The sequence below is a fragment of the Macaca thibetana genome, chromosome 17 (assembly GCF_024542745.1).
Source record: "Macaca thibetana thibetana isolate TM-01 chromosome 17, ASM2454274v1, whole genome shotgun sequence".
Classification (NCBI taxonomy): Eukaryota; Metazoa; Chordata; class Mammalia; order Primates; family Cercopithecidae; genus Macaca; species Macaca thibetana.
In genome coordinates, this window is record NC_065594.1 from 24,005,709 (window position 1) to 24,030,989 (window position 25,281).

Genomic DNA, 25,281 nt, shown 5'->3' on the forward strand with positions numbered 1-25,281 from the left:
CTAGTGCTAGCAGAAACCAATAGGAACTGAGGAGGTTGGCGTGTTTGCGCGGGCGGGGCGGGGCGGGGCTGCGCGCAGGCTCCTGGGCCGGCGCGGCATTTTCTCCTTTCCTAGAGCGGCCTCCGGTTCTTGTAGCAACTGAGTCCGGGTTGCAGGAGGTGTGGGGCCGCCGCCTCCAGGTAAGTCCTGGCCCGCGCCTCCTCCCGCCGGCCCCTCTTTCTCTGCGGCTCCCGGAACCCGGGCCTGTGGTAGGGTTGGGCTGCGGTTTCCTGGGAGCCTCCTTTGCAATCGGGCGTGCTCTGGGCTGCCTTTGCTCTCCAGTTCGCAGGCCGGGCGGGGCTCGGCGGGGCGCGAGGTTCGGGGGACTGGGACAGGGCTCCGCTTCTCGGGCTGCTCCCTCCTTGGGTCGGGCTGGTGCATCGCTGTTGGCGTGGGGTGATTCCTGTTCCAGGGTCATTGAGATCCGAGTGCGAATCCCGTCGTGGCATCTCTGCGTCTGCACGCGTGCCCCGGGCTTGCAACCCTGCCTGTACGTCCCTCCCACTCGTGGGTTCATTCAAACGGCAGCCTGAGCGCCCGCGAGCTTCGCATTCTGGGAGAGGGCACACCACATTCGGAATCGCTCGTGGCACATGCTAGGCTGGGAGGAAATTGCCTGGAGAGTTAATGTACCTCTGGGTTTTAAAGTCTTTCTAGGTGCAATTTCATGTAAAGCAGTTGCAGTGATTAGCATTTTTGTTCTGCGCAAGAGTAGCAAAAACAGTGTTGGCACTGCCCTGCGGATTCGGCTTGCCGTCCTACTTGGGTAGTGAGAAAGTTGAAAGGCATGAATTTTGCTTTTGGCTTTGCCGTTGCGAAGCTTTGTGACCGCGGACTCAGTTAATTAACGTGAAACGAGATGATAACTTAGAAGATTTCTTTTAAACCCCGCTTTTTGGAAGTCTGTGATGACCTTAGTTTTCCTTCTGCACCTTTAAAAAGAACAGGAAATAGGAAAAGTTCATGAAAGGGCATTATTGAAAGGGCAGTCGGTCCAGCAAGGAACAAAAATGTATGAGAGCACAGAAGCCTTAAAGGCTGTGCGATTACAGTTTAAGAGTTCAGACTGAAAAGGAAACAGCAAGTAAAACTGAAAGAACGTATCAGGAATTAAATAAGAGAAACGGCTGGGAGCAGTGGCTCACGCCTGTAATCCCAGCACTTTGGGAGGCCGAGGCGGGCAGATCACCTGAGGTCAGGAGTTCGAGACCAGCCTGGCCAACATGGAGAAACCCTGTCTCTACTAAAAATACAAAAATAGCCGGGCGTGGTGACGGATTCCTGTAATTCTAGCTACTTGGGAGGCTGAGACAGGAGAATCGCTTGAACCCAGAAGGTGGAGGTTGCAGTGAGCCGAGATCATGCTTTTGCACTCCAGCCTGGGCAATAAGAGCAAAACTCCGCCTCTAAATAAATAAATATTAGAAACTTGGAAAGCGTTCAGAAGTACCAGCAGCTAGTATTATATTTAATTACCTCCCTTTACAGCTGTGCACATGAGGTCAGGTGGGTGAAAATAAACACTAAGCAACCATATAAGAGAAAATGTAGACAGGACGTGTAACTTAGCATATATCCTAAGTGTAGGGAGAATCCTTTGAAATTCTTAATTTGTATAGACATTTTCATTCAGAAAACTTGTTTTTAACCTTTCTTGACAGGGTCTTGCTCTGGCACCCAGGCTGCCAGAGTGCAGTGTCATGATCATAGCTCACTGCAGCCTTGAAGTCCTGGGCGTATGTGCCCCTTCCACCTCAGCCTGCGGAGTAGCTGGGACTAGAGTCGCCTACCACCATGCCTGGATAATTTTTTGGATTTTTTTAGTAGAGATGGTCATCTCATTCTGTTGCCTAGGCTGGTCTTGGACCCCTGGCCTCAAGCTATTCTCCAGCCTCAGCCTCCCAAGTAGCTGGGATTACAGATATGTGTGACTAGCCCAGCTAACAACTTTGTTGTTTTTTTTTAATTTGTATTTTTCACTTTTTTTTGTATTTATTTATATATTTATTTATTTGAGATGGAGTTTCGCTTTTGTTGCCCAGGCCAGAATGCAGTGGCGCGGTCTCGGCTTACTGCAACCTCTGCTTCCTAGGTTCAAGCAGTTCTCCTGCCTCAGCCTCCCGAGTAACTAGAATTACAGGCGCCCACCACTATGCCTGGCTAATTTTTGTATTTTTAATAGAGATGGGGTTTCACGGTGTTGTCCAGGCTGGTCTTGAACTCCTGACCTCAGGTGATCCACCTGCCTTGGCCTCCCAAAGTGCTAGGATTACAGGTGTGAGCCACTGCACCCGGCATGTTTGTTTTTAAGTTAAAAAAAAAAATTTGGGCCAGGTGCCATGGCTCATGCCTAATCCCAGCACTTTGGGAGGCGGAGGCAGGCAGATCACAAGGTCAGGAGTTTGAGACCAGCCTAACCAACATGGTGAAACCCCATCTCTACCAAAAATACAAAAATTAGCTGGACATGGTGGCGCATGCCTATAATCCCAGCTACTCAGGAGGCTGAATTGCTTGAACCTGGGAGATGGAGGTTGCAGTGAGCGGAGATAGTGCCACTGCACTCCATCCTGGGTGACAGAGCGAGACTGCATCTCAAAAAAAAAAGAAAAAATTATTCAGCCAGTCACTAACAGCTAACAAGTTTTTCTTTTTTTTTTTTTTTGTGGGGGGCATAGAGTCTCATTCTGTCGCCCAGGCTGGAGTGCAGTGGCGCCATCTTCGCTCACTGCAACCTCCGCCTCCTGGGTTCAAAGCGATTCTCCTGCCTCATCCTCCTGAGTAGCTGGGATTACAGGCATCTCCACCTCGCCCAGCTAATTTTTGTATTTTTAGTAGAGACGGGATTTCACCATGTTGGCCAGGCTGGTCTTGAACTCCTGACCTCAAGTGATCCACCCTCCTCCACCAACCAAAGTGTTGGGATTACAGGTGTGAGCCACCATGCCCAGCCAACAGCTAGCATTTTTAAAAATAAAATTTTTTGTTTCCTCTGCTGGAAAATTCTATATTTATAATGCGTGTATAGAATTCCCTGCCCTGCACCCACCAATATTTTTTTAACAGCCTTTGGAAGATAGTGTTTGGCTGCAAAGTAGTCCCTAGAGGAATGGTCATGTGATCCTTCGGAGAGACCTTAGTTTGAATATTTGGTAGCTTTGACTAGGGAAAGTTACTTTTCTTCTCTGAGGCTGTTTGGTCAGTTGTGAGATGTGGCTGATGATACCTCTTTCATAGGATTGTGAGGAAAATGTATAGCAATGCCTGACAGCAGGTATTCAGGGATGACTGCTAGTGTTAGTAGTATGTTCATAATGCAGCAAGGAGAAGGAACGAATTACTGGGTTTTAGCGTGGCTTAGAGAACATGGCTGTAAGAGGAGTGTAAAATCAGTGTACAGCCACTGCCCGACACTGGAATTTCTGCAAAGTTTTAATTCCTTCCCCGAGTTGCTGCCCAGACACTATTGACTGCTAAGGACACATGAATCTCTCTGACTGTCTTGGCTTGGCAGCCTTGGGACTTCTATAGATCCACTTGGGATTTTTCCAAACAACTGTGTTTGGAATTTAAGGAAGTGTTTCAGGAGACTCCCCTTCAGAAAGAGCTCCAAAACAAAGAAATGGGTTAGTTTACTGAACAGAGGTTTCAACCTAAGATAACTATAGCCCTGTCACAGCTTGCTGTGGCCAGTACAACTTGGTGGACATCTACTTACTTATTCCAGTCCTAACTAGCCATTTGCGTGTGTGTGTGTGTGTGTGTGTGTGTGTGTGTGTGTGTGTGTGTGTGTGTGTGTGTGTGTGTGTGTGTGTTTTGAGACAAAGTTTCGCTTTTGTTGCCCAGGCTGGAATGCAGTGTTGAGATCTTGGCTCACTGCAACTTCCGCCTCCCAGTTTCAAGTGATTCTTCTGCCTCAGCCTCCTGAGTAGCTAGAATTACAGGCACCTGCCACCACACCTGCCTGAGTTTTGTATTTTTAGCAGAGACTGGGTTTGCCATGTTGGCCAGGTGGTCTCGAACTCCTGACCTCAGGTGATCGCCCACCTCGGCCTCCCAAAGTGCTGGGATTACTGACATCAGCCACCGCGCCCGCCCCTTTTCCTTATTTGGATGTTTGCCCATCTACTGCGGCTCTCTGGTTCATATTTAAGCCAAATGATTCTTTTGCTCGGCAAACATTGACTTGATAAGTTCCAGTAATATTAACTGCTTAGAGATCTAGTCCTAGCTTTGGAAAGGAAAGAGAAAGGCCAAAAAGTTCTTTTGCCTCCTGACTAGCTAACTTTAAAAAATTGTAATTGAATGGAAGTACTTGCTTATAGGATGCTGATCCGGGAGTGGACAATAATTTGTAGAAAAGTTTTATTGGTGGTACTTCTGAATGAATGGGCACGTGATTCATCCCATTTGTTTCAAAACTATGAAGAAGCAATTCCATCACATTTTTTAGCTCTAGTTGAGTATTTACATGTTAGTATTAACCGAGAGCCTCTGGATTTTAACCTAACCAGCTGAAAACTTAATATCAAAACCGACAGAGGAAAAAGTAGCCAGATCTCATTAAAACTTAACTAGCTGGCCAGGCACAGTGGCTCACGCCTATAATCCTAGCACTTTGGGAGGCCAAGGCAGGTGGATTACCTGAGGTCAGGAGTTCGAGACCAGTCTGGCCAACATGGCAAAATCCTGTCTCTATTAAAATACAGAATTAGCTGGGTGTGGTGGCACATGCCTGTGATCCCAGCTACTTGGGTGACTGAGGCAGGGGAATCACTCGAACCTGGTGGAGGTTGCAGTGAGCTGAGATTGTGCCATTGCATTCCAGCCTGGGGAACAAGAGTGAGACTTTGTCTCAAAAAAAAAAAAAGATGGATCTGACTCTGTTGCCCAGGCTAGTCTTGAACTCCTACGCTCAAGACAACAGATTTCAGGGACTACAGATGTGTGCCACTACACCTGCCTTCGTTTGGCTTTTTAATCGGCAATCAGCTAAGTCTAAGAATGAGTTGAGGAAGTTAGTACTGGATGGTAAATGAATTATTGGATTTATTATTAATAGGTTCTTACAATCTCTAACTTACAGTCTTAATTATTATATGAGTTACCAATTTAATAAGGCTAGGATTTACTTAAGTGCAGTTACTAAATATTTTCAAGGATAATAGGGAGCTGATAGGAGTCTTTTGGGAAAGGGCTTGCTCTTTGGTACTGAAATACCTAAAAACATAGTGGTTTTCATGTTTCATTCTTACAGAACCTTCTATTTTACTCATTTGTAACTGCTATGAATTTGGTTAGTATCCATCAACAAGGAATAATGATTAATAGGTTTATTCAAGGTGCTCTATAGGGGGATCCTAGCGTTGGAAACTGATATTCTGGGCAGTGGTGACTCGTGGTAGCCCTCTCCTGGGAAAAGGAGACTTGGGAAGTTCCTAAACACAGGCAAAGTAAACATGTTGGGCATATTGCCTGCCAATAATGACTGAAAAGTTAGAAATTTTGTTTTAAACCAACAGTAGCTATAGTTGATAGTATATATACAAAAGTGTATTAGTTGTATGAGTCTCCTGTTAATGGGCATGAGGCCACATTTACCGGCTCTAATTACATACAACTGTAGAACGTGACATGAATGTGAAGGACCTGAGCTGTGGCACGAGAGTACACATCACAGGGAGCAAGGTCTTATTACGGAAAAGGAAGATGGAGGGCAACATTTGTGAGTGTCTTTAAAATATATACGGCTTAATCCACACAATAGGCCTACAGCCTGACATTTATTTAACTTAGTGAATAAAAGTATGGCTGTACCCCTAATTGGTTGTGTTGTCTGCTGTGGTGACGATGGTGTTGGTGAAGAAAACACCGAGACTCAGGTGTGTGGGAACTTCTCAAGGAAAGGTGTGGGGTGGCTCTGACCGCGGAGTCAACCTCTTTCCTCATGCCAAGCTGCCTCACAGCTGGTAACGTAATAAGGCTAAGAGAAGTGAGCCGATATTTATAGAATATAGATTACAAGTAGCCTGTGGTGGCTGGGCGTGGCGGCTCTCACCTCTATTCCCAGCACTTTGGGAGGCCAGGGCTGCAAAATTACTTGAGTCCAGGAGTTCAAGACCAGTCTACAAAAAATAAAAGAATTAGGCGGGCATGGTGGTGTGTGCCTGTGGTCCCAGCTACTTGGGAAGCTGAGGTGGGAGGATCACGTGAGCCCGGGAGGTTGAGGCTGCGGTGAGCCATGTTTGTGCCACTACACTCTAGTCTTCGTGACAGGGTGAGACTCTGTCTTAAAAAAAATAAATAAAATAAAATAAGTAGCTTGTAATTTTAAGTAATTGTCATTTTACCTTATGACACAAGTTTGCAACATTTTTCTGCTGCAGTGCACCCGAGGGATGTGATGTCCCCCCAATAAGGACTCACTAAGATAGCGGTGAATGAATAGCAAATACTTTTTTTTTTTTTTTTTTTTTTTACGCAGGGTCTCACTGTGTTGCCCAGGCTGGTCTTGACCCCCTGGGCTGAAACAGTTCTCCTACCTTGGCCTCCCAAAATGCTGGGATTGCAGGCGTGAGCCATCATGCCCGCTGCAAATACTTATTGTATGAAGAATAGATTTAAGATAAAATAGACTTTCAGAAAACAGCTTCCACTGCACTACACTGAATACATAGCACGCATACCAAGTTACCAAAGTAGCTGATTACTTCTTGAGGTCACAGTAAAAATTAAGACCACTGATAAAGTAAGCTTGGAAATTGCTGACTTGAGGTTTAGGAAATAGGGGTGCTTTGCTTTATTAAGGGGAGGCTTCCCTTGGGAATGGCTACAGGGGGTTTTGGTGATAGCACTCTCCAAATAAAACCTAGGGGAAGAGTTTGGAGAAGACACTGCCTGTGTGAGAAGTTACAGCTTTATCATATCTTACTGTTGTGTCCAGGAAAAACTGCGTTGGAGGCGATGTTTCTGTAAATCAAAGAAGAGACAGTGTGAGAATGTCAGCCCTCAACTGGAAGCCATTTGTGTATGGGGGGCTGGCCTCCATCACAGCTGAGTGCGGTAAGGACCTGAGGGTGGTGGGTCACATAGCCTGCTGTGCGTGATGGTGTGTGATGTGAATGTAGTTCAAGTGTAGAATGTGAGATGATGAAATGTTTGTCTCAGAATTCAAAATGTCTTTTAGCTGGGTGTGGTGGCTCACGCGTATAATCTCAGCACTTTAGGAGGCTGAGGCAGGGGAATCCCTTGAGTCTAGGAGTTCTAGACCAGCCTGGGCAACAGAGTGAAACCCCATCTCTGTTAAAAAAAAAAAAATTAGACAGATGTGGTGGCACAGGCCTGTGGTCCCCGCTATTCGGGAGGCAGAGGTGGCAGGATTGCTTAAGTTCAGGAGGTCGAGGCTGTGGTGAGCCACGTGTGCACCACTGCACTCCAGCCTGGGTGACAGAATGAAACCCAGTCTCAAAAAAAAAAAATAAGTTTTCTTTTGGTAATGCTTTTTAAGGCAAAATAGTCATTTTGGCTGCTATTAGCAGTTTAGGGTTCAAAGTTTAGTGGAGAGAAAGTTGATCCTGTTGACCAAACACAAATTTTTTAAAATTTTTTGTTTCGAAACAAGGTCTGGTGCTGTTGCTGAGGCTGGAGTGCAGTCATCTGATCTCAGCTCACTCCAGCCTCTGCCTCCTGTGTTCAAGTGGTCCTCCCACCTGAGTCTCCCGCGTAGGGGAGACTACAGATGTGCACCACCACGCCCGGCTAATTCTTGTATTTTTATTAGAGGTGGAGTTTTGCCATGTTGCCCAGGCTGGTCTTGACTCCCAAGCTCAAGAGATCCACCTGCCTTGGCCTCCCAAAGTGTTGGGATTACAGGCGTGAGCCACCGTGCCCAGCCCCAAACACAAGTTTTATGAATCATTTTTGGATTGTGTCTGTCTGTTTTCCTTGTCCTTTCCCCAGCTTTGCCACTGTTAACCTGTTTGGCTGTAAAGAGGTTTGAGAAGCTCAAGGGTGTTCCCTGAGCCAGATAAGATGGACTGTAGTTATCTAGTCACTTTCTGATGATGCACATTATCTAGTTCCCATTTGTGACTTCCTCATCGGTTGGGTTCCACATCAGACCCTGTTTGTTTATTCTCTGGAATCATTCATTCAACAAACACTGATTGAGCAACTGTTGAATGCCCTGTGCTGGGTTGGACACATTATTGCTTCCAGGGCTCAGTCACTGCTGTCCAAGAACAGAATACTACCCCTGTGGGGCTGGGGGGAATTGAGGCCAAGGGGTAAGCTGGATGAGCCGTGGTAACCACCCACTCACCAGCTTAGGCTCTCTGGGCTGGTGGGCTTTCTCGTTGACACCGTGAATCAAGGTTACTGTCTAAGGATGGGTTTTATATATTTGGGTGGACTATTTGTTAGGTAAAGTATTTAACATATTTATTTGCATCATCAGATTTATTTTATTTTATTTTAGAGACAGAGTCTCTCTCTGGCACCCAGTCTGGAGTACAGTGGCGTGATCTTGGCTCACTGCAACCTCTGCCTCCGAGGTTTAAGCGATTCTCCTGCCTCAGCCTCCTGAGTAGCTGGGCTTACAGGTGCCTGCCACCATACCCAGCTAATTTTTGTATTTTTAGTAGAGACGGGGTTTCACCATGTTGGCCAGGTTGGTCTCGAGCTCCTGACCTCAGGTGATCTGCCCACCTCAGCCTCCCAAAGTGCTGGGATTACAGGCATGAGCCACTGCGCCTGGCCCAGATTAATTTTAGACTATAAAACACTCTCCCAAGTGGAAAAACTCCTTTAGAAAATGAAATTTTTTACCTCTTTGTTCACATTCAACCTAACTTTAACCTTCAATTATATACAGAATAGTAACTTACGTTTTTCAATGGATTTCCTGTTTAGGTAATCATACTGTGTATCTGCTTTCTACAACAATGCCGCCTACCCAAATCCTATGTAGAATAAGATGAGGTATAAATAAAAAGATAAAGGAAAATATATTTATGCATTTTTTGGGTTTTATTAGTCTTTTGATTCCTCAATTTTTAAAAATATAAACAAGATTGCAAAGTGCCATTTCTTAATCACTTTCTTAGTTCACATTATAGTCTGAATGTTTCCTCAGTAATATATCACAACGTATCCTTTAGTTAGTGGAATTTCTTTTTATTAAGTGAATTTCTTTTTAAATTTTAAGGTACATTTCCAATTGATTTAACCAAGACACGGCTCCAGATTCAAGGCCAGACGAATGATGCAAAATTTAAAGAAATTAGATATCGAGGAATGTTGCATGCATTAGTGAGGATAGGCAGAGAAGAAGGACTGAAAGCACTCTACTCGGGGTGAGTAGGCCTTCATGCATTTCTGTGTCCCTGTTCACTGTTTCACATGGGTAGACTTCAGACCAAGACTGCACAGATCACAAGTAAGCAGTTTGAGGTATGTTTGAAAAGAGCATGATAGATTTTTCACTTTTAATTTCAACTCTAATTTCTAAGTATATATATTATGTGGCAAATATTTTGGTGAAACTTTTACTATATTCAAGTACAGACAGACAATAAAAAATTCTGTTTGCTTAAAAACATTCTGTTCAGTTTTTAAACTCTTTGAAAATAGCACTTTTCCTTAGATATTCTGAATTAAGGAGGTTTTTGCCATAATGAAAATTGTATGATGTGGATAAGAGTTGCCATGAACTACTTTCCAGTCTTTCAGTATTTAATGAACAGTATTCTGTAGGCACTGGATAGGAAAGTGAGTGAGATCTATATCAGAATACCTACAGGAACAGAACATGGACAGCCTCATGCCATGCTAAGCCTCTTGGTTTTCTCCAGTATACCACACCACAAACTGGTGACCCATAGCCCTGCCATGGATCCACCAATCCCCAAAGGTTTTTGTTTTTTAACTGAGCCAATATTTAAAAAATGAGAAATTGCACGTAAAAATCTGGGACTCCATCTTCTCGAGAGAAATCAACATTAGGCCCACATTTGTTCAGTTATGACAGTGGTAGCTGGGGTGAAGGATACTGTCTCTGGTTTACAAAACCTCTGTCAACCACATAGTGTATGCGTGTGCAGTTCGACCCAGCCTGGATCATTCACTCTTAGCATCTGCTTTCTTGGTACCTGTCAGCATTTTAGTTTGCTATATCTATGGCAGACAGAAGCCACTGAAAGGGTTTAAGAAGGAGGATGGACCTGATCAGCTTACATTGTAAACATCACCTGCCTGCCATGGAGAGAAAGAATTAAGAGACAGCACTAGAAGCAGGGCTGTCATGTAGGAAGACTAGATGAGGATCTGAATTGGTTTCGGGGATGAGGAGAAAGAAAACAGGCTAGAAAACTATTTAGGGTGTAGGATTAATAGCACTATGTGACCTAATATGAGGTTTCCATACATGAATTGGGTAGAAGAGAAGGAGGAGCCGAGGCTAATGTCTCAATTGGTGGTTTTTGCCAGTGTGTAGCTGGAGGTTCCATGCCCTGGTCTAGGAAACACAAGAGGAAAGATGATTGTTTGGAGAAGGAAGAGAAGCAGTTCAGTGTGGTACCCTATCTGAAGGTATACACAGGACATCTAAATTGAGACTCTAGGAAGATTGGAAATATGTCTTTGGATCTGTGTTGGAAGCATGGATTTGGAGTCATCAGTCTTTTATTTTATTTTTCATTTATTTATTTTGAAACAGGATCTTGCTTTGTCGCCCAGGCTGGAGTGCAGTGGCACAAAATGGCTTACAGCAGCCTCTACCTCCCAGGTTCAAGTGATCCTCTCATTGCAGCCCCCTACATAGCTGGAACTATAGGCACGACAAGCCACTGCACCTACCTGTGCGCGCGCGCACACACACACACACACACACACACACACCCCACACACAATTTTTTTTTTAGACGGAGTTTCACTTGGTTGCCCAGGCTCACTGCAACCTCTGCCTCCCAGGTTCAAGCAATTCTCCTGCCTCAGCCTTGCGAGTAGCTGGGATTACAGGCACCAGCTACGACAACTGGCCAATTTTTTGTATTTTTAGTAGAGATGGGGTTTTACCATGTTGGCTAGGCTGGTCTTAAACTCCTGACCTCAAGTAATCTGCTGTCTCAGCCTCCCAAAATGCTGGGATTACAGGTGTGAGCTACCGCGTCTGGGCTCTACTTTTATATTTTTTACAGAGATGGGGTTTTGCCATGTTGCCCAGGCTGCTCTCAAACTCCTGAGCTGAAGTGGACTGCCTGCCTTGGCTTCCCAAAGTGCTGGGATTACAGGCATGAACCACCATGCCCAGCCAGTCTTTAGATGGTAGTTGAAGCCTTGGGAGTAGATGAGCTCACACAGGGAGCATGTACAGTAAGGAGAGAAGAAGCATAGGATAGAATTCTGGGGAACCCGAGCAGACACAGGTAGGATGCTGTAGAGAAAAGAAAAGAAGTGGGATGGGGTAATGCTACAGCAGAACAGGGAGGAGAAAGCTACAAGTAGGACAAAGGGTAAACCGTGGCACACACTGCAAAGAGCCTATACAAGATCCTACTTGAAAAGCCCCATTTTAACTTAGCAACAAAAGTGTCAGTTGGTCACCTTGATGAGGGGAGTTTTGAGGGTGAGGGCAGCAGAAACCCTGATTGCAATTCAAGAAGGAATTGGGGAATTGCGGAAAGAGAGCTGGGGAGTGTCGATGCCACACTGTGGTTGTGGTTTGGAGAGGATAATAGGACAGGCATATTGGATGGAGGAAAGTAGGCTTGTTTTTCCTGATTCTGTCTTGAACTCGTTCATTTACATTTTCATTGAGAATAAATATGAGGGGCCAGACTTTCACTTAGTGAGCTAATAATTTGCACAGATTTATCTGGACCCACCTGTGTGTTTTTTGTTTGTTTGTTTGTTTGTTTTTGGTTTTTTTTTGAGACGGAGTCTCGCTCTGTCACCCAGGCTGGAGTGCAGTGGTGCGATCTCGGCTCACTGCAAGCTCCGTCTCCCGGGTTCCCACCATTCTACTGCCTCAGCCTCCCAAGTAGCTGGGACTACAAGTGCCTGCCACCACACCTGGCTAATTTTTTGTTTTTTTAGTAGCGACGGGGTTTCATAGTGTTAGCCAAGATGGTCTCAATCTCCTGGCCTCGTGTTCCGCCCGCCTTGGCCTCCCAAAGTGCTGGGATTACAGGCGTGAGCCACCGCGCCTGGCCCCACCTGTGTTTTTGTTGGATTCTGAATTTTAAGAAATCGTTTTAGAGGCTGGGTGCGGAGGCCAGCCTCAGGTTTGGGAGGCCAACACCTGAGGTCAGGAGTTCGAGACCAGCCTGACCAACATGGTGAAACCCTGTCTCTACTAAAAATACAAAAATTAGCCAGGTGTGATGTCCGGTGCCTGTATTCCCAGCTACTCGGGAGGCTGAGGCAGAAGAATCGCTTGAACCCAGGAGGCAGAGCTTGCAGTGCGCTGAGATCATACCATTATACTCAATGCAATGAGTGCAATGGGTGGCAGAGCAAAACTATGTCTCAAAAAATAAAAAATATTGTTTTAGAGAACGTAGTTTGATTATGGATGGCATTCTGCCTGTGGGTTGCCTAGCCCATGTTAAGTGATTTTTAGATTGCTTTTGTCCCTTTGTACATTGATTTAACAGGATTGCCCCCGCGATGTTACGCCAGGCATCCTATGGCACCATCAAGATAGGCACTTACCAGAGCTTGAAGCGACTATTCGTTGAACGCCCAGAAGGTGAGTGGGGAATCTGTTTTCCCGCTGTGAACAGGAGGTGGGTTGTTTGTCTTTCTATTCAAGTGGTTCTGGAGCAGGTTTTCTTCAGCTTATTTGTGACTTTCCTGCCACTACAAGAACTCTGGGTGTAAAGTCTTAGTTAATTGTGCTGAAAGCAAGTTGGTTATCAGCTCAATTGAGGGGAGAAATAATGAAAAGGAACCATCTCTGCAACCATTTTAATTAGTTGTCCCCATTTCCAAAATGCCTAGACCAGGGGATGTGTTGTGACCATTCCATCCAACTTAAAATTTGCTAAAATCATATGAATTGTCATCTAGTTTTCAGGAAAACAGTGAATACATTTCTTAATGTTAACAACACTGAATGCTAATACTCTGCAGCTTTTTGGTTCTGTGGCTTTGTTTTAATCCATAGAACTGCCTGTCTTCATCTCTTTTCACAATGGGTTGAGTACCAGACACTATTATGTGAGAGTGGCGAACAAGAGCTAAGATGCTTTGGAAATACTTCAGGATATTTCAAACTAAATACATATGATGTGCTATAAAAACTTTCTGTGCCAAATAAGTCGTCATGTTATCTCATAGGAATTATTGTCCTAACAGACATAGCTCATCTGAATTACGATGGTCTGAATTTATACATAAATGTGAATTGGGGCCGGGTGCAGTGGCTCATGCCTGTAATCCCAGTGCTTTGGGGAGGCTGAGGCGGTGGATCACTTGAGCCCAGGAGCTCCAGACCAGCCTGGGCAACATGGTGAAACACCATCCCTACGAAAAATACAAAATATTAGCCAGGTGTGGAAGTGCACGCCTGTAGTCCCAGCTATTGGGGAGGCTGAGGTGGGAGGATCACCTGAGTTCAGGAGGTCGAGGCTGCAGGGAGCTGTAATTGTGCCACTGCACTCCAGCCTAGATAACAGAGTGAGACCCTGTCTCAAAAGAAAAAAAATAAACTCACATTTAGATATCAAGAAAGTTTGCAAAGCAAAATTCCTTCATTAGTGAAATTTCTAATCCTTTTAAAATTACTGGATTCATGAAGCATACTTTTTTTTTTTTTGAGATGGCATCTTGGTCTGTTGCCCAGGCTGGGGTACAGTGGTGTGGTCTCGGTTCACTGCAACCTGCACCTCCCGTGTTCAAGTGATTCTCCTGCCTCAGCCTCCAAGTAGCTGGGATTACAGGCAGCTGCCACCACATCCAGCTAATTTTTGTATTTTTAGTAGAGATGGGGTTTCACCATGTTGGACAGGCTGGTCTCAAACTCCTAACCTCAAGTGATCCACCCACCTTGGTATCCCAAAGTGCTGGGATTACAGATGTGAGCCACGGTGCCCAGCCTGAAGCATACGTTTTTAAATCTTAAGGTGAACAAGTAATGTGTAAATAAGTTGAGTTTCTCACAGGAAGAACTCTGTAAATATGTAGAGTCAAATAACGTGTCATTGTTTACAGATGAAACTCTACTGATAAATGTGATATGTGGAATTCTCTCTGGAGTCATATCTTCAACCATTGCTAATCCAACTGATGTTTTGAAAGTAAGCTGTGCTATCTATATCTTATAGGCACATTCCACATTTTCTTATTGAGAACAACATTCAGGTAATGGAATCTGTGAATGTAGCATCTGTGTATATGTGAATCTGTTTATAATTTAAGTGCCATGAAGACTCTAACTTTTCAATGTCCACAAGGTGGGTTTCCCACTGATACAGAAGAACTCAAAAGTAGAGCTCATTTTGGAGACAGGTTTTGGTGATTGAGGAGAAAAAAAAATTTAGGCTTGGCCTGCATTTGATTTTCGTTTTTCATGGAAAATCTTCTTTGTTTTATTGGTTCATTAAATATAGATGGACTGCAAGTTTTACACAGATCTAGGCTGCTCATTAATGATTATTTTTGAATCCATCTTTTTTTTTTTTCTTTTTCTTTTTCTTTTTTTTTTAAGATGGAGTCTCACTCTGTCACCCAGGCTGGAGTGCAGTGGCACGATGTCAGCTCACTGCAACCTCCGCCCCCCTGGGTTCAAACGATTCTCCTGCCTCAGCCTCCTGAGTAGCTGGCATTACAGGCGCCTGCCACCGTGCCCAGCTAATTTTTGTATTTTTAGTAGAGATGGGGTTTCACTGTCTTGGCCAGGCTGATCTTGATCTCCTGACCTCGTGATCCACCCGCCTTTGCCTCCCAAAGTGCTGGGATTACAGGCGTGAGCCACCATACCCCGCCTGCATCTTCTTTGTTAAATTTAATTCAGGAAATACAGATGAAAAAATTTAATTACTACAATTAGATTACATAACACGTTAGGTGACCTTATTGAAAATACTAGGGATATTATAACTTCTTAATTCCTTTTTGGAATAAAGCAAGGAAGTAACTAATTAAATAAAATAAAAATTCAGTATGACTTATTTTTGAACTCCTACTGAGTATTCCTTTCCTATCTCCCCTCTTTTCTTTTTCTGCCCCACTATTTAACTAGTATTCTATGCTTCTACCTTGTACCAGTTGGTATATGCCATGGTTAGAATCCAAAAATGAGTAAGACAAGGACCCTGCCCTCAGAGAGCCTTCAATCTAATAGGGAATTCTGACAAGCATTACAGCCATCTGCAGTGTTCTGGGTACACTACAGTTATACATGCATTGTAGCAAAGGGACCACGTGGGTAAGGAAGAAATGCAAGGTACCTTTGCCATAAGTTTACCAGTAGTGGGGTAAGAGAGCTAGAGAAAAATATTCACCCTCTTATTAATTTCTTAATTATATCTTAGGCCTTCTGGGAAGGTAGTTCCTGTATCTTGGTTTATTTTCCCATGTTAGTGTGGCAAGAACAGTTCCTTTAGAAGTTAGTGGTAATGTATTTGCTCCGTAAACAAAAATAAGGTACACATTTTTTAGTAAAAAATCTGTTTTCATTCTTAAAAATGCAAAGAGCTACATCAAACATTATGTTTATGTTGGAATCTTGGTCATGTGGATTCCACTAATTAAAGTGTAACAGAGTGTGACAGGTATCATGTGGCTCTCGCTTGGCCAGCTCGCCTGCATACCTTCGGTTCAGCTGGTTGGAGACTGTAGTGGCTTGGAGCAGCTAATTTAAGAACTATGCTTGTCTATGCTTAATGCTGCCAAGTACGCTGGATAACTCATTAATTTTATTAAACCTTTGTAATTAACTTTTCTCTCACCTATATAGTAGTAGGGAAGTGTGCTGTTTTCTATCCTTCTAGAAAGACGTTTTTCACAAAATCAATTTCTTTTTTGACACTTAATGAACTGCTGTGCATAGGACTCTGGACTCTCCTAGATGCTTTTTGGGGATCTCAGAGTTCCTAAGAAAAAATTTTTAGTCATTTTAAGGTAGCATCATAGCAGTATTTATATGACAGTTTTTTCTCTGCTAATGGTTATTTAGCAACTGACTGACTGACTGAGTGACTGACTGTCAGAGGTATCCATTGGTTGGGGCTGGGATTGTGGTAGTTTCTTTCTGATGTTGGTCTTTAAAATAATCTCTAGATTCGGATGCAAGCGCAAAGCAGCACCATTCAAGGAGGGATGATAGGCAACTTCATGAACATTTACCAGCAAGAGGGGACAAGAGGGCTGTGGAAGGTAAGCCGGAAGGATGGATCCAACTGATTTATTTAGTTCTTTCTTCCTTTTTTGAATTTATTTGTTCTATTTCTATCACTTAATTTTAATCCAAGTGTCGTAATGGAGTAAGGGAAGAAGAGTGGCATCTTCTGCCCATGCAAATATCTTTCTTTATTTTCCTATCTATAAAATGGGCATATAAGGAATATGTCATTTTTATTTTTTTGGAGACGGAGTCTCACCCTGTTGCCCAGACTGGAGTGCAGTGGCTCAATCTTGGCTCATTGCAACCTCCACCTCCTGGGTTCAAGCAATTCTCCTGCCTCAGCCTCCTGAGTAACTGGGATTACAGGCATGCGCCACCACACCCGGCTAATTTTTGTATTTTTAGTAGAGACAGGGTTTCCCCATGTTGGTCAGGCTGTTCTCAAACTCCTGACCTCAGGTGATCCGCCTGCCTTGGCCTCCCAAAGTGCTGGGATTACAGTTGTGAGCCACTGCACCTGGCCTATGTCAGGATTTTTAAAGTTCCCTTTGAATAATTTATGAATAAGATGTTGTGTGAAGGATAAGCACTTTTTTTATTGTTGTTTGGTCGTTTGCTCTTTTTTTTTTTTTTTTTAAATTCTTATGGAGAAGTAGGTTACAGTTCCATTGGGTGTTTTGATCCATACGATTTCATGGCTTGTAACTGAAGTCTGTTATTAGGCATGCATGCGGTGTACAGTGTTATTTCCTAGTATTCTAATGACTTGTCAGTTCATAGAATAGCCCCTAAAGATCATCCAGTGCGATCTCTCTGTTCATACAAGGAAACCGGAGGCTCTGAGAGGTGACTTGTCCTGGCCAAAGTCTGGCCCAAGGTCATATAGTTAATGCCAGCATCAGAATTAGACTTCAGAGTTTTTGAGTTCTTGCCCTGTGATCTTTTCCACTCTGTCACTCTACATTTCTGCCTCCCCAGAGGAAAAGATAAAAATTGATCATAGTTTATGGATTAGAACCTTTGCACATTTGCAAGACTCGTTCTACAGAGGCAAATCAGAATCATTTTTATTGTTAATGTTTTTACCCAGGGTGTGTCCCTTACTGCGCAGAGGGCTGCTATTGTTGTTGGTGTGGAGCTGCCGGTCTATGACATCACCAAGAAGCATCTTATTCTCTCGGGCCTGATGGGAGACACTGTGTACACCCACTTCCTGTATGTGTATGGATTTTTTAAAAATTAATCTTTTAGGTATGCATGAGTTTAGGGTGGAAATTTGGCACAAATTTATAGAAATTCTAAAGCAAGTTTATTATAAAAGTATTATATTCTCATATTTGAAAAGTTGCAGTGCAGAAGTGAGGCAGGACCAAGTAAAAGTCCTTATTCCTGTACGTAGGCAGCTATTGTTAACAGTTTGATAAGTATCTTCCAGGCGTTTTCTATGTGTATGCAAACATTGTCTACAAAAGTGTATTATATGAACTTTATTACACAGATAAGATCATGTTTTACATTCTTTTATTTGCTTTTCAAAATTTAACAACAGGTTGGGCACAGTAGTTCATGCCTGTAATCCCAGGACTTTGGGAGGCCGAGGCAGGAGGATCAGTTGAGCCTAGGAATTCAAGACCAGCTTGGGCGACAAAATGAGGCCCCATTTCTACAAAAAATTAAAAACTTAGCTGGGCATGGTGGTGCATGGCTATGGTCCCAGCAACATGGGAGACTGAGGCAGGAGGATTGCTTGAGCTCAGGAAGTTGAGGCTGCAGTGAGCCTTGATTGGGCCACTGAGCTCTAGCCTGGGCAACAGAGAAAGACCCTGTCTCTAAAATAAAATATGATTTGACAACATATTCCAAATATCTTTGAGTGCTTACAGACTTCATGTCAGTACTTACAGACTTTATTTATTTATTTGAGACAGGGTATCACTGTGTTACCCGGGCTGGAGTACAGTGGTGCGATCTCGGCTCACTGCAGCCTCTACCTCCTGGGCTCAAGTGATCCTCCTGCCTCAGCCTTTCAAGTAGCTGGGACTGCAGGCGCAAGCCACCACACCTGGCTAATTTTTGTATTTTTTTGTAGAGCTGTGGTTTTGCCATGTCACCCAGGCTGGTCTCAAACTCCTAGACTTAAGTGACCCACCCGCCTCAGCCTCCCAAAGTGCTGGGATTACAGGTGTCAGCCATTGCAGGCCTGGTCTTCGTTTATTTTTAATAGCTGCAGATTATCACATTGTATGGATATATCATACATATATATTATCATACATACATATATATATATAAAATCATATATAATCCATTGGTGGGCAATGTGTGGAGACTGTTCTGATTGTCACAACCAAGAGGAATACTACTGACATCTAGTGGGAGAGGCAGGGATATAGCTAGTGCTGAGGCTGAGAAACCTTGCTCTGAATTAATTGATACAAAGTATGGTCCGTGGTAGTCTTGTGGGACTGAAAATATAGCAGAACCTAAGACCTTTGAGGGGCATTATAGTAGGGAGATCTTTTTCTTTGATGTCTAAGAAATGATTTAATTATGATATGGCTAGAATTACTCTGATGTCCACTTACAGGTAAATAGATGGGAAAGATCATCCTTGGAGGATTTCCTTTATGTTTTATGATCCTTTGACATTCTAGAATGTCAAGTATTCTTAGCTGTGGCTGGGATTTATCAGCTAGTATAATCGGTCCTAATATTTAAGCAGTTTATCAAGCTCTCTAGATACGGCCCTTCTTGATATGTTTCATGTTGATATATGTTAGTTTAACATAGTTTGAGGGCTGGGCATGGTGGCTCATGCCTGTAATCTGAGCACTTTGGGAGACTAAGGTGGGCAGATCACTTGAGATCAGGAGTCTGAGATCAGCCTGGCCAACATGGCAAAACCCCATCTCTACTAAAAATATGAAAAAAATTAGCTGGGTGTGGTAGAGTGTGCCTGAAATCCAGCTACTTGGGAGGCTGAGGCAGGAGAATCGCCTGAACTTGGGAGGCAGAGGTTGCAGTGAGCCAAGGTCACACCATTGAACTCCAGCCTGGGCAACAGAGCATGACTTTGCCTCAAAAACAAACAAAACACAAAAACCACAAACAAGAAAACCCCATAGTTTGGTCAGAAGCTGTTTTCTGCCTTCGATGGTGGTTGTAGCTCAGTGGTGGTTAACTTTTTTTTTTTTCCAATGGTGTCTTTATAGCTCAAGCTTCACCTGTGGTCTGGCAGGGGCCCTGGCCTCAAACCCTGTTGATGTTGTGAGGACACGTATGATGAATCAGAGAGTCCTTCAAGATGGCAGATGCTCTGGCTACACAGGAACCCTGGATTGCTTGTTACAGGTAAGAGCAAATGTCTGTCTCTGCAGGATTGTGAATTATATATATTTTTTGATCTAAGAAGTAACTGAATTATGAGAGCTACTAAAACTAAGATGAATGATGCTTTAAAGCCCTGAGATGTACATATAGGAGACCATTTTTGCCATAGTGTGCTTAACGTTTATAAATACAATGTTGTTTTCTTTATACCTCCATTCTCCTGTGAAAGGTGAGAAAATAATAATATTTCCTGTGATTATAGAAGAACTGGGTCTCCTTCCAAAATATACTTTCTTCCTTTTGGGTCAAACTAGTATGAATATCCCTCATTCAGACATCTCTTCTTAAAGGAACACATCAATCTTACTTTAATTCTCAGTTTAAATAATTGGGCCTACTGTTTTATGAGTGGGTGAAAGTTTTCAACTGCTCCCTCACTAGATTGCCAGTGGTCAGATTAGGAGCCACTTTTTTTTTTTTTTTAGGTGGTATTTATTTATTTATTTTCAAGTTTCAATGTATTTTAGATTCAGGGGATACATGTCCATGTTTGTTACATGGGCACATGCGTAGTGGTGGAGATTGGGCTTCTAATGTACCCATTACCCAAATAGTGAACATTACACCAGATAGATAATTTTTCAACTCTAGCGTCTCCCCTTTAGGAGTCCCCAGTGTCTGTTATTTCTATCTTTATGTCCGTATATACCCATTGTTTAGCTCCCACTTAAAAGTGAGAACATGTGGTTTTTGATTTTCTTTTTCTGCGTTGGTTTGCTCAGGATAATGGCCTGCAGCTCCATCCATGTTGCTGCAAGGAAGGTGATTTCTTTTTTATGGCTACAGGGGCCGCTTTTGTGGTTCCTGTTTTCCGACATGACACCAGCACATTTTACCCTTCAGGTGTTGCCTTAATAAAGCAAAGACACTTACCATATTCATCCACCCAACAACTTGGGAAATAGTGGTACTCTGAATGATATCTCTACCACTATTGCTTCATTTCTGACCTGTTCAGGAGCCCACATGACACGGAAGCAAAAGACCCTAATTGGAATTAAATCTCATTTGTTACTCATTCAACACTGTTTATCTGTTTTGTGTGGAGTTCATTCAGTCCTCTTTGGGGTTGTTGGGCGTGGAGCCTTAGTCTTTCACCCACACAGAAGCCTCTAAAGAGCAAAGATTTCGTAGGCAGTCCTTCCAAACAGGATTTTATTTTTAAGAAAAACAAATCAGTCTGGCCACTAATTATTATTATTATTATTTTATTTTATTTTTTTCTTTTTTTTTGAGACAGAGTCTTGCTTTTTCACCCAGGCTGGAGTGCAGTGGCGTGATCTTGGCTCACTGCAAGCTCTACCTCCCAGGTTCACGCCATTCTCCTGCCTCAGCCTCCCAAGTAACTGGGACTACAGGTGCCCGACACTATGCCCAGCTAATTTGTTTTTGTATTTTTAGTAGAGACAGGGTTTCACTGTGTTAACCAGGATGGTCTCGATCTCCTGACCTCGTGATCCGCCTGCCTCGGCCTCCCAAAGTGCTGGGATTACAGGCGAAAGCCACTGTGCCCGGCCTGGCCACTAATTAGTAATGCATTTGGCATAATTAGAAAGTTGGAAGTTAACTTTTTTTTTTCTTTTAACAGACATGGAAGAATGAAGGGTTTTTTGCTCTCTATAAAGGCTTTTGGCCAAATTGGTTGAGACTTGGTCCTTGGAATATCATTGTATCCTTTTCTGTTGCAATAGATCTAGAAAATGATATAGCTAAAGAATACCATTTGTATAAACTCTCATGTTATTAATTACAATTTAGAAGTAGGTTCTGATTCTTTTGAGTTCCTCTGATGCTAGGAAGTCACTAGTTTCTTTTTTAGGAAGTGTAAAGTCTCTGTGCTAGACACTGAATCTTGCTTTGATGGTGATATTATTCAAAAGTAATGATACTACTAAAAATGTTTAGTTAGACTCTGTTCTAGAAGCTGAGGATATTTATGATTTCAGAGAGAGAGAGAGAAGGATTGGCTTTATAGCCCTAGCCACCTTGGGAAGGATGTGGTTGGCAACGATGTCTTAGAATGCCTATCTTAGAGCGCGCCTGAAGATAAACAGGAATTAGCTCCGGAATTGTTTGGCAGGCCGGCACGCTTCCTGGGTGCCACAGTGGGAGGCAGGAAAGGAAAGGCAGGTAACTTTTTTTTTGTTTTTGAGACTGAGTCTTTACTCTGTCACGCAGACTGGAGTGCAGTGGCATAATCTCGGGTCACTGCCATCTCCGCCTCCTGGGTTCTAGCAATTCTCCTGCCTCAGCCTCCTGAGTAGCTGGGATTACAGGCACATACGACCATGGCTGGCTAATTTTGGTATTTTTAGTAGAGATGGGGTTTCACCATGTTGGCCAGGCTGGTCTCAAACTCCTGACCTCAAGTGACCCGCCCCTTGGCCTCCCAAAGTGCTGGGATTACAGGCATGAGCCACCGCGCCCGTGAGGCAGTTAATTAGACACGGAAGGGCAGAATGGTGAAGCAGGAATGCTGGCTTTCGCCGTCCTCTTGTTGCTCTTTATCAGCTCCCGCCTCCCGAGGAAGGCTGCGTAGTGGAAGCCTTTGAGGAGAGCTTCCCAGGACTTGCTAACTGTCTTTCTCTCTCTCTCTCAAAAGCTTACCGTGCTGGAAAGTTTTTCCACCACAGCAAAGCCACAAAAGCTAATCAGCGTAGATGCCATCTCAGAAGAGGATGATGCCACGGGATTTACATATCTCAGCTGTGATCTTTCTGTTCCAAGCTGACCTTGGAAGGCTTATGGGCAGATAGTTTGATGTAGTTAAGGATGGAACCCCTTTTATTTAATCGTGTCCATAGCGTGGGTCTGCCTGTACCTATTTGTTATTAAGTGTGTCATTTGTAAGTCTGTTGTTATGCACTGGAGTTGTGAAGATGGCATTTTCTGTGTCATCCTTAACCCATAACCACAGTTCTTTGTGACATACGAGCAGTTGAAGAAATTGGATTTATGACAAGTCAAGGCTGCATGAGACATCTTTCTGAAAACGGTAACTTCTGAAACAGCAAAGCTTCCTGTGTTTCACTCTGCTTCTCACTGCTTGGCTCATCACAGATTCTGGGATGTGAGCAACAGATGAAGATTGGGTTAGTTCAGATTGCTGTGTGTTGGCATTGGATGCTCTTCATCAAACGTTTAATGGCATAAACTAACATCCAAACACTAGTCTTTACCGTTGGAGCACCCTTCAACATCAAAGATAATATATGAAATGCATGTTCCTTGCTAAAGAAAACTTGCAAGAAAATCAGGAGCTCTGGATTGTTTTATTCAGGGAGAGTAGCTCCTGATGCATCTCAGCTCATGACTGAGAACATCAGACTGCTCTAGAAAAGCTCATCGGAACCATGGAATGGAGCCTCCGAGAAGATATTGTGGCTCCTGAATTTCTGGGAACTTTTGCTCCTTGTCAGCTGAAGAAATTTCATGTATGGAGACCTGGACTGTTCAACCCCAGGTATAAACGGTGCAGGAAATGGATCCTAGGAATATCGCACTGCTTTATAATTTCCTATTTTGGCAGGATCTTCCACTTATAATAAGTGATTTTAAGCTTTTGAAGACTTGACATTTGTGAGAAATTGTTACAAAGTAATAATCTCTAAATTCGTGGTGGTGTTATGCGTTGGCTTTGAAGGTTGCAAGGTCCGTATTGGTGGGAGGTGTTTTCAAGCAGCTTAGGTTCTGTCTTAGGTAATGTTAGTAATTAGCTTTATGATTTTTAGCAAAAAAAAAAAAATGTATTTCCCAATGTGTAAAATGGGGATAATAACATCTATTGATGTAGAGGGTCAAATGAAGAACAAAAAGTAGCTGCTGCTACTTGACTTGAAATGTAAGTATGTTTACATCATGCTGTGGAATAGCTCTAAACAGTCTATGTAGAAGAGGAGCGTGTTATCCTGGGCTTCTCATGGTAATTGTGAATGAAGCCCTTTGTTAAGGTCTTATTAAAGAAAGAACACTGTATAAGTTCAGGCTTTAGTACATTTTCCTTAGCAAAATGTTGGTAGTGAATCAAAGAGTTGATTTCTCCAGCTTTCCACTTTTTACTTTAGTTTGTGCTGTGCCTGCCTTGGACTTCCTGTTTAGTTTGGATGGAAAATACCTGCTTGAAATTTTAACAATGATTTCTTTAGTGCATCTATTTAGCTAGTTTCTGATAGGTGACATGTAATATTTTCTCTTTTTCTTTCCTTCTATAGACACAATAAATCATTCTCCCTCTTCTTTTTTTCTTTTTCTATTTTCTTATTCTTTTCTCTAACCTGCTTCAGAGAAAGAGCCCTCTTCCTTCTTGTCTTCATCTTACTCTTTTCAAAACAAAAGATGACTGTGAGAACCCCAAGAACCTCCACTTCCAGAAGGCAGCCACAGGACAGGGAACATATTTATTTGGGTCCCTTCGGTTCCCCCTTTGAGAACAACATTAAATACATGCTAGCTGGGGCTCCAGGGCATTCTCCTTCCACAGTAGTGCAGCCAAATTCCCAGTTTGGCCAGTCTCTTCGTTGAGACAGAATAGAAGGAATGCAGGGTTTTGTGGGGGATCAGATAATTTTTCCTCCCAGGCATTTTTCCCTTGCTTTCCTTATGAATGAATGGTCCCTTTGAATATTATTTCCAAAAGTGAGAGCTAAGACAAAGTCATCAAAAAGAGAGGATAAAAGACGGGAGGGGTTGGGTAGGGTGACCTGTTAATTGCTTAGACTCAGATGAAAGTCCACCTCTCCCTGGGCAATCCTAGAGGGCAGCAGAGGACCCCAGAGCTCATTCAGGCCTTGCTCCTGGTTCTAAACTACACCTTAGGACTTTTTCTTCTTTCCAAAACATTCCATTGATTTTATAAAGACTTTCTATAGTGAGGCTTTCACTGTTGAGATCTCTGAGTTTAAAGATTGCTTTTCTTGAACCACTCTTTTTTTAATGTAGAAAAATTTTATTTTTTCAAATGTGCATACGATTTTTAAAACAGTAGAAGCAAATTCATTCTGCAGACCATGTAAAGAGTGAATGTCAGACAGTATTCATTATTACCAGTTTATTCAGATTACGTACATGTTCCTACCAAGGTGGAAAGAAATTCAAACCTCATGGTGAAACTAAGCATGATTTAAGATAAAAGCATAGTATTTCTTCAGTGTAGATTTGTTAAGTGCCTTATTGAACAGGATCTTAACCTACTTTTTCTGTTTTTTTGGAAGAGTTAATGCAATTGTTGAAGCTTCTAACCAAGAAACAACTTAAGGAATCGGGAGACTTGGTCCCCTTGTTTTCAGGGGTCTGGCTGTAAGCCCCTCCCCACCTTTGGGTATTCTTAAATATGCCAAAAGGAATTCTAGTTTTTATTTTTTTTTTTTTTTTTTTTATTTTTTTTTTTTGAGACGGAGTCTCTCTCTGTCGCCCAGGCTGGAGTGCAGTGGCCGGATCTCAGCTCACTGCAAGCTCCGCCTCCCGGGTTCACGCCATTCTCCGGCCTCAGCCTCCCGAGTAGCTGGGAC

The 25,281-nt window shown here is 43.2% G+C and overlaps 1 protein-coding gene across 3 annotated transcripts in view; it reads left to right on the forward strand.

Moving 5' to 3' along the window:
* The window catches only part of SLC25A30 (solute carrier family 25 member 30), a 76,788-nt gene extending 53,217 nt beyond the window's left edge, over nucleotides 1-23,571 (forward strand). Inside the window, exons 1-10 of one of the 3 annotated variants that reach the window (XM_050766223.1) lie at nucleotides 72-179; nucleotides 6,983-7,101; nucleotides 9,245-9,392; nucleotides 12,693-12,787; nucleotides 14,251-14,336; nucleotides 16,321-16,416; nucleotides 17,475-17,599; nucleotides 19,597-19,735; nucleotides 21,363-21,443; nucleotides 22,692-23,571. In XM_050766223.1, coding sequence (XP_050622180.1) covers nucleotides 7,038-7,101; nucleotides 9,245-9,392; nucleotides 12,693-12,787; nucleotides 14,251-14,336; nucleotides 16,321-16,416; nucleotides 17,475-17,599; nucleotides 19,597-19,735; nucleotides 21,363-21,443; nucleotides 22,692-22,733 — 876 coding nt within the window. In that variant the 5' untranslated portion in view covers nucleotides 72-179; nucleotides 6,983-7,037 and the 3' untranslated portion in view covers nucleotides 22,734-23,571. Of the gene's footprint in view, nucleotides 1-71; nucleotides 180-6,982; nucleotides 7,102-9,244; nucleotides 9,393-12,692; nucleotides 12,788-14,250; nucleotides 14,337-16,320; nucleotides 16,417-17,474; nucleotides 17,600-19,596; nucleotides 19,736-21,362; nucleotides 21,444-22,376; nucleotides 22,663-22,691 lie in introns of those variants that run through there. The other 2 variants (XM_050766224.1, XM_050766222.1) reach the window with 2 other exon arrangements.
* Nucleotides 23,572-25,281: the final 1,710 nt, after the last annotated feature.